Below are 9,507 nucleotides of genomic sequence, written 5' to 3'. Positions count from 1 at the left end.
CCTCTGCTATTAAGTCGCCCTAGATAAGGGCGTCTGCTAAGGAATAAAATAATAATAATGTACGCAGTTTAAAAGAAAAAGAGACACGTGTTCCTCCACCGGACCCCGGCTCTGCCGTGCCCCACTGTGGAATTGACTCTGCTGGACTGCCTCAGCCCACCCTCTCGGTGCGCTTAAAATATTCAGTTCACCCGAGTTGTCGTGGTGTCTGCTTATTACCCTCACAGCTTGCCGTTGTGTGCGTGTATGTGTGTTTTATTTCACTGCCTTGTGTTTTTTTAAATTTTTTTAAATAATAAAAAATGATACAAGCGCGATTCCTCCATCGGGATCCAGCTATGCTGAGCCCCGCAGTCGAGATGCTTACGCCGGCTTGTTTCAGCCTGCCTACTCGGTGGGCTGGTAAAAACAAAACAAAATCAGTTACCCGCATTGCCCTGGTAACTATTATTTTTACCCGCACAGCTTGCGTGGAGGTTGTGTATTTTCGTTTCTTACTGCCTTGCAGTTTAGAAATAAAAAATAATACAGCGTTATTTCCACGGGGACCCAGCACTGCTGGCCCCGCTGTTGAGCGGCTTCTGCTGGCTTGTCTCAGCCCGCCTACTTGGTGCGCTGTTTAAAAGCAGCCACACACGCTGCCGTGGTGACCGCTATTTTACCCTCACAACCTTGCTGTTGTGTGTGTGTTATGTGTTTTTTCTTTACTGCCTTGCAGTTTAGAAAAATAAATAAATAAATAAATAAAATGTAGTATGATATCCACCGGCAGCTCTGCTGCGCCCCGCTGTTGAGTTACATACGCAGGCTTGCTTCAGCCCGCATACTCGGTGGGCTGGAAAAAAAAACCAAAATCAGTTAACCGCATTGCCGTGGTGACTGATATTTTTACCCACACAGCTTCTGTGGTGTGTGTGCACATTTGTTTCTTACTGCCCGGCAGTTAGAAATAAATAATAAGCTGATTCTTCCACGGGAACCCAGCTCTGCTGTGTCCCATGGTTGAGTTGAATCCACCGGCTTGTTCAGCTTCGGTGCACCAGTACTGTATTCTATCTCACTGAGTGTCCTCGGTGTGTCTGCACCCTTGGTGCCTGAGTGCTTCAGTACATGGCTGAGCTGTGCGCTGGGCCTGGCCAGGCAGCAGGCTCAAGCCCTTTCTGTGGCCCTAGCTCAGCCAATAGCGCCGGCCCTGGAGCTGACCCCGCCTGCACCGGTGGTTGCCCCGGATGTTACGCGCTGGCATCTGCCGTACTCGGCAGGCTGTCTGGCCGGGCGAATGGTTTGTCACACTGGACTGAAAGAACGCGGATTCCACGTTGCTATACCGCTGCTCCCGGCTTTTCTAGGGAAAGTCGGGTTAGAGAAAGCGTCAGTTCTCCAGGCGGCCAAGAGAATGTGGTTTTCGACCCTGTGCCAGCTGTTGCATAGCCAGCCCTGGGAGATTCCACTTCGTTGGATCTCCTCAGTCAGACGGAAGGCTCTCTTTGGCACCCGAAGCCACGCAGGTTCCAGCTATGGGTCTGGCCCCTGTAAGGGACTGCTGGCTAGCCCTAGGGCTATCGGACGCAGTTGTGGGTACCATGCAGAGCGCTAGGGCGGACTCCACTAGGTTTTTTGTATACCTATAAGTGGAAGTATTTTCAAGCTTGGTGTCTGGCTAGAAACCATGACCCCATCACTTGCCCTAGGCCAGTCATATTGCAGTTCCTGCAAGAACTGCTTGGGGCTGGAAGGTCACCTTCCACCTTGCAGGTGTATTCAGCGGCTATCTCTGCTTGCCATGCCCCCGTAGATTCTATGTCTCCGGGTGCGCATTTTTGGCTACCCATTTCCTTAAAGGCGCACAGTCATTACGCCCTCCTAGGAGGACTGTTCTCCCCGAATGGAGCCTTAATATTGTGCTAGAGGCTCTCACGAAGGCCCGTTTGAGCCCTTAAACTCCATTGAGCTGAAGTATCTGTCTATGAAGACAGCCTTCCCCTTAGTTATGACCTTCGTAAAGCGGATCATTGAGCTGCAGGTGCTGTCTGTGCACAGCTCCTGCATGCGCGTGTGGGAGGATGGAAGCGGAGTGTTGCTGCGTATCAACCCCACTTTGCAGACACGGTGTCGACTGCATATGATGGTGCTGGGTTACCCCCACCTGGTAGAGTAGCTGCGCATTCGACTAGAGGGTTGGCTAGCTGGGCTATGCCGCATACTTTCACCAGATTCTACCGCATTAATATGGTAGATCCTGCTGTGCCGTCTGTGGGCACAAGGGTCCTTGAGGGTGTAAGTTCACACCGCTAACCTCTGGGTTAGACAGCACTTGTGCGTCCCTCATATGCTGCCATTCCTTCTCCCTCGCGACGGCTCTGGTATACATTATCCCATACTTAATGTTGGTGGTCGCCTTCGACTTGAAAGGGAACGTTAGGTTACCTACCGTAACCCTGGTTCCCTGAAAGAGAAGACGACCACCAACCATGAGGTCGCTCCGGTCGCCCTCACGGGTTCGGCGGAAAAAGAGGGAGATCATCTGGTGAGTGACGGTTTTGTACCCTCGGTAGGCGGGACCGAGTGCGTCATCACAGGAAGGGGCCTTCGGCAGCTCTGATATAGAGAGCTCAGTATTACCTACCTCAAGGGCAGGGAATATCCCATACTTAATGTTCTTCTCTTTCAGGGAACCAGGGTTACGGTAGGTAACCTAACGTTATTATTGGTTAAAATTGAAAACATCAAGCTCTATGCATAATCCAGTTTATATCCTGGCCGTCATATTTGTTTGCATCGTCAAGTCAGAAAACAGTGACAGTGATGTTTTAATCACCATTTTAGTGTTTGGAGCATCTTTCTTTTGTACTATGTTTTGTAATTAATTTTCTGTTTACATAATCGGTGTTCAGCCATTTTCTCTTGAGTGCAGGGGAGAAGAGCGTTCTTCTGAAAAGGGAACCAATCACATGACACACAGAGATTACTGCCCGGTGGTGTAAGGATGTCGGGGCAATAGTTCAATCTATTTTTGCTCCAATTATGAGGTTTTAACCAATCACAGGCCAGGATTTCCAACCACTGATATTATAATTATATATATATATATATAGGAAGCGAGTCAATCAGGATCGCTTTCTGTCTGCAATACGAGTTCTGTCACTCCAACTTGCAAAAGAAATGACTGACAGTGATTAATGTTTTAATTCTTTCATGATGCAATCCGATTTTTTAAGTGGAATATAGTAAGAGAAATAAAACGGTGAGTAATATATATATATATATTTTATGGTATTGTATAGTGTTTATTCTTTTTTTAAAACAATGTTATTACTTCATGAAAACGTGTCTATGGCCACTTTGTTTATTGCATAGAAACAACGACAGGGACTATTAAAAAAATGTGTTATCCGCTTTGTTTTGACCTGAAATACACACAAGATTTAGTTGAACTGGAACTACTGTATTGTATTCTTTGTTTTGTAGTTAATTAACTAAAGTTAGGCCTTTACTACTTCTGCAATATTTTTCAACTTTTAATATAGCGTTACATACAATGGCTTTGATACCGTTTTGAAAATGAACAAATGTTGGAACCAATTTCTAAATATTGAACGAATATCGGATACATGAAAATTCCATGTTCGTCCCAGCTAAAAAGCATGTGTCGGATACATACTCATGCTTCCTTGTGACAGCATGAACCCGCCTTTTAATTTATTTACATTGTATTTTAATCACATATTTTTAAGTTGTGGGCTGTTGTACTCATATTGGTTCAGTGTAATTTTAATATGCCAAGCAATACAAACACAATCAGAGGACATAGAATATAATTTTGAAGACTGAATAAAAGTTGAAACAATAACTTCTAAACTGAACCTTCAAATTAAAACAGATCTGTATCTTGAAAATATCAAATTGTACTGGTACCATACATTAAACTTCATATTTACAAACTATAAAAAAGAGACCCCTTCAGAATTGACACAACCCTTTTCGAGCCATTCAAAAGACTCATAAGGGCACATTTTAAAAGCATTTATGCCAGTCTTTAATTAGAAACAAACAAGTTAAGAATGCTGAATGGATAATGAGAGTTAATTAAGGACTGGAGTAAATGCTTTGAAAATATGTCATATTGTATCTCCAGATAACTTCCTGATCTGCACACTTCCTGGCAGTCTGAATGCAAACTCAACAGCTGTTGATGCAGACTGGCAACACAACATGCCAGTCCTTAGAAAAGAAGAATAAGAAACTCCCTATTAATTGTTACTATCTGTTTCTTAGGCAGGCTCATCACATTTGTCCACCTTTAAAGCACAACTATCTGATTGAAGTGTTAAAGCATTACTTTGGTGGTGAATTGCAATCCAAAGCTACCCAAAATATATACGATTGAAATCCTTTGAAAGACAACAATATGACTGCTGTCTAATTGGATACAAAGCAAGCCACAGGGTTCAAAGATAAGGGATCATCTGGGACTAATTACTTATTTCACTGCATATTCTACAAAGAACATTTTGGCATGTATGCTCTATCTGTCCCTCTTCATTTTAACATCCACTTCATCCACAATCTGTGCAGCAGCAACAAATGTTTCTGTTTTTCTTACAGGAATATAACATCTTTGTTATACAGATTTTAAAAAACTATTTCATTTTCAACTTAATAGCCTGTTCTGGTAAATGGGATACCTTACAGCTGGCTGGCCATAGGGGAGTTTCAGGCTGCAGTGATTTTCAATGAACTATGAGTAGCCCGATAGCAGGTGTTCTCCTAGTCAAGTGGATGTGACTGCTGACTCTCGACACCCTTGATCAACTTCCAGAAAATATTTCAGGTTAGTTTAAAAGTTGGGTTAAAAAATAACTACCATATCTAGAAGAAGGGTTTGTTTTTATTTATTTATTTTTTCAATTTGTTCCACCAGGTGGATGGCAGCTGTGCCATACTGGTGGAGTTTCTTGACTATTTGGAATTTAAGTTGCCTGTACATTCTCACACTTCACGGTTTACACTTCAAACCTACCTGCTATATAGTAAACAACAGCACTTACTAAATAAAGTTATTTTTGGGTTGGTCACATTAGTTTTATCATTCACATGTACTGTAAGTATTTATTTATTTTAGAATGAAAATGGTGTCTTTTCTCAAACACATTTAACTGAGCAAATAGAGGTGGTGCACAAAAGATGAGATAAAAAAAAAACACAAACAGAAGCCCCTTCTACTTTTCACATTAAAGGCATTCTTTGAGGTCAGGGAATACCAGAAACCAAAACAAATCATATATTTCTTTCTCCCAGCATGTACAGTTAGTGAAAAACATATCTGTATAAAAACACCACAATGCACTGCCTTTGTTGTATATACTGTATTAAAATAACTCAGTCTGCACATCAATGCTCACAAAAAGTATTTAGTCATTTAGAAATCTCAATACTTTATGGGACCTCCATGGGCCTTGATCACAGCTTGTATTAATTTTGGAATGGTCTCAACTATTTTTAGCACAGCAATCTAGTTTTCCTACAAAGAAACCTGAATCTCTGTCAAGGAAGATATAATTAAATTTCATTCCGTCCTTCAAAAAAGTACCATTGGATAGGGTTCAGATCCAGCTCTGTACCTTGTATTTGTAAGGATCTCTGTTACCACCTCTAGTATATGTGCCAAAACCAAATACTTTATTGGCAGATGGGAGTATTAACCCTTTGCGGTCCTAAGTCGGACCCTGTCCAACATCATCAAAACGATGTAAAAAAACAGGTCTCTAGTCGTTTTTTCTTCAGAAAAAGCCGAGAAAGCCATTTGATGGCCGAGTGAGATCGATAGGAGCCGAGAGAAGCCAAAAAGAAAAAAAAAGAGCGTATCTCATGAATACAGATAGCCCTGACTCCACAGAGATAACACGGACATAACCAAACAAGATAGCTGCTTCCGCATCCAGAGCTCAAAGCATATCACAGACATTTGCAGAGGTTTTTTTAGATGTTATAGTAATAAGTAATAATGACTTGGATCGCATTATTGAGGAGTTTGGTGATAAAACGAGTGATCATGAGATGATTTATCGGTATGCAGTACTATGTAGAGGTATGTGAAAAATACAGTGAACAAGGGGTGGGGCGGGGCTGGAGATGCAGTACTGAGTGTCCTGTTGATATGCAGCGCCTTTTAAACCTGTTTTACTGTGAAATAAAAAAATACTTTTAAAGTGTGTCTAAAATAAACTGCGCGTGTGAAAATAAATTGGACCTGATGCGCCTGATACGCGCTGAATAAATGGACCGCTAAGGGTTAATGGTAGTATTCTTGTTTAGCAGGTATTCTGTTGTCCCAAACTGAGCATTCCCATGTGACATGCTGTATTGCACCCAGTGCACATTTTACTGCCCTCTGTGGGCAACATATTACCTGCAAAACAAAACAGAATACCTATACACATACTACAAAAGCAGCAGTTTTAAAGTTAAATTAAAACCCACTAAGATAAGAAAGCCATTTTATAAAAGTGAGTTTTTAGTCTTGACTTGAAAATTAACGGTCCCAGCTTCCCTGACAAACAAAGGCAGAGCATTCCATAATTTAGGAGCTCTGCCTCCCGTGCTGCTTTTGTTGACCCTAGGAATAACCAGCAGCCCCACATCCTGTGATCTCAGAATGCAGTTTGGAAGATACGGGGTCGGTAACTCCTGCAAATAACTAGGTGCTAATCCATTCAGGGCCTTGTAAATTAACAGCACAATCCTAAAATCAATTGTATACTGCACAGGAAGCCAGTATAAAGAATTGTACACTGGTCACCCAATGTATTAAACTGCAATCCTTGGGTACAATGTGGCATTCTTCTGTCACGGGTCGGAGGTTCAATGAACTGCATGCAACAAACTAAACTGCCGTGGAATTATCCAATTAATTTAAAAACACACTAGAGATAAGACTAATGGAATAGTAGAGACCACAACTAATTTATCTGAAACTAATTTATTTTAAATATACAAATTGCATTTTTACATTTTTCTTTGTAGAAAATATATTTTGGGATGTAAAAACAGCTTTATAAATAATATTTCTGTTATATTTTCTTCCCAGAGACACTACACACTTGTGCCCAAAAGACAGCACAGAATTTAATTATACAAGAAAATGTACTAACGAGAGCAGAACATTCGGCCCATCTAAGTTGAGTCTTAAAAGAACCAAGTGATTCTGCCTCAGCAAAATGACTGATAACCCATCCCACACCCTCACCACTCTCTGTGTGAAGAAGGATCAACTTCCTTCTGTCCTTAGTCTACCTTGATTTAATTTCCAACTTTAAGAAACTAAGAGAATGTACAAATGAGAGGAGGCCACTCGGCCCATTTAAGCTAAAATAATTCCCCCTGTGGGTGAATCGAACCTCGGTCACAGACATTGTTCTTTTTAAAGTCTTACAGCTACATTTTCAAATTCTAAGTTATTTATAACGAACAACTGGTTTCACAGGCACTGATCAGCACTAATCTTGGACTTCGTTACCTATAGTAATGTTATGTAATCCAAGATTAGCACTAATCGGGGTCTGAGAAACCAGACAATAATGTTCTAATATGTCAAATTATTCCTTTAAAAATTAAAGAAATATATATTGTGTACCCCACTACTTTTTGACTGACAGCCACAAAACCACAGATAGACCAAAAACTAGTCTTGAAAGAAGGGTCTTATCTGAATGTGTTTATTGATTAATTCATTTAACATGTTATTATTTCAACAATATAAGTGCCAATAAAACAGTTTTCCATTCCACAAAACCAAATAATCTGAAGCACTGTAGAAATTGGAATTATAGGGATTTTTTCAGCATTTTAGGTGCTTCAAGATTAAAGTCAAAATACTTTGTTAATTAAAAAAAAAATGAACCGGTAGATCACAAATGCTGAGAGTTTGCAAAACATAAACTTTCGGTGTTTACTGGTGATCCACCGTTGGTAATTACTTGTATAAGTCTTCTGCAATTCTTTACAAGTTCAATGTTTTCATATTGCAGATTCTCCATTAGGACCAGCCAGGATGAGGGTTTTGATATTGTGGCCAGCTACATTAAGAAAAAAAAAACAAAAAACAAACAAACAAAAAAACATACATTGTTAGTTGGTGGAATTTCATTGCTACAGTGTAAGAGCAGCCCCTTTGGAAAAACATTTTCTGATTTGGCTATTGCTACATAATTGTAGTTCTCTGAATAAGCAAGAAGTGCAGAGGATCTCTAACAAACTGTTTAACTCACCGTGGAGCAAGCTGGATCCTCCGTCTGTTTTGGGCTCTGTATCTCGGTCTATGTCTTTGTTCTGGGGAGAGACGTGTTAAAAATGAAAATTCACAGTACCTACCTATATTTCTTTCTCTTCACACATTTTTTTCCTCAAAAAAATAAATAAATAAATAAACAAAAACAAAATAAATGGCCATCTGGACAGACCCAGACGTCTCAAATGCAGCTGTTCAGGGGCCAGACACAGAGCTGTAGGCTTGATGGTCAGGATGCTATAAAAGTACCCCGCACCTGCCAGAACAGGTCGCAGTGCTTGGGCAGTGAGTAACCATTCCCGTCACTGGTGCCTAAAGCCGCCGAGCTTCTTTCAAAAACTGCCCCACCAGGAAGTGAGCTCCTGAGGAGACCGAGTCAATTTTGACACAGCAAGACAAAATGGCTGCCACATAGACGCACTTGCCTGCAGTGAGAGGAGCTTCTCTTGTGCCCAGAGCAAATGTTTGTGGGCCACGCGATGGAGACTGAATGACCTTAGGCTGCCCTGGTGGTTAATGTAAACCACCACTGTTCTGTTGTCTGTACGGACAAGCACATATGTCGAACCTCCTGCAAAAAATGCTGCAAGGCCAGGTAAACTGTCTGCAGCTCTAAAACACTGATGTGGAGACCCTGCCATGGGGGGTTCCACACACACCTTGCGCACCCCTGCCATTCCAAACAGCACCCCAGCCCAGGCTAGACGCAGCCGAGGTGATGACCTCCCTTCTGGTGACACTGCCCAGCACTATGCCAAGGCCTAGATGGGCTGGCTGTTTCCACCAAGACAGTGCATTTAGACAGTGATGAGACACTGTCAACAGGCGGTCACAGTTAAATGTGGGCTGAGAAACCCTGCTGTTGAACCAGGCCTGCAGAGGGCACATGTGCAGGATACACAATGGTTGGTGTGGGAGGCTGCTGCCATCAAGTCCAGAAGTTTCTGGAATATCACTATCGTTAGCGCTCTGTTGAGCAGAAACAGAGCTCTAAACAGGCGGCTATTCTCTGCACTCTGCCGTCCAACAGAGTGGACAGCATGGTCCTAGCACACTCCTAGATAGGAGGCAGTCTGAGAAGGCATGAGCTGGATTCACTGTAAGGCCCAACCGTTGAAGGTTGCCGGTAACAAGTTCCATGTGGGCCTCAACGGGGGCGGATAGCTTCCATGCAGTTCGAGAAGGTATAAGGAGTTAGAGAGTCCAAATGGCAAGACACA

At 42.1% G+C, this 9,507-nt stretch overlaps 1 protein-coding gene across 4 annotated transcripts in view; it reads right to left on the bottom strand.

Moving 5' to 3' along the window:
* Positions 1 to 7,682: 7,682 nt before the first annotated feature.
* The window catches only part of fam120b (family with sequence similarity 120 member B), a 78,408-nt gene continuing 76,583 nt past the window's right edge, over positions 7,683 to 9,507 (bottom strand). For all 4 annotated transcript variants that reach the window (XR_004663491.2, XM_034005144.3, XM_034921384.2 and 1 more), the window contains 2 exons: positions 8,268 to 8,328; positions 7,683 to 8,075 (listed from right to left, as the gene is read on the bottom strand). Coding sequence is in view for 3 of the 4 variants with exons in the window: in XM_034005144.3 (XP_033861035.2) it covers positions 8,036 to 8,075; positions 8,268 to 8,328 (101 nt within the window). In the remaining variant the exon portion in view is untranslated. The remainder of the gene's footprint in view (positions 8,076 to 8,267; positions 8,329 to 9,507) is intronic.

The sequence above is a fragment of the Acipenser ruthenus genome, chromosome 5 (genome assembly GCF_902713425.1).
Source record: "Acipenser ruthenus chromosome 5, fAciRut3.2 maternal haplotype, whole genome shotgun sequence".
In the NCBI taxonomy this organism is placed as follows: Eukaryota; Metazoa; Chordata; class Actinopteri; order Acipenseriformes; family Acipenseridae; genus Acipenser; species Acipenser ruthenus.
This window is presented reverse-complemented; position numbering and strand designations above follow the sequence as displayed.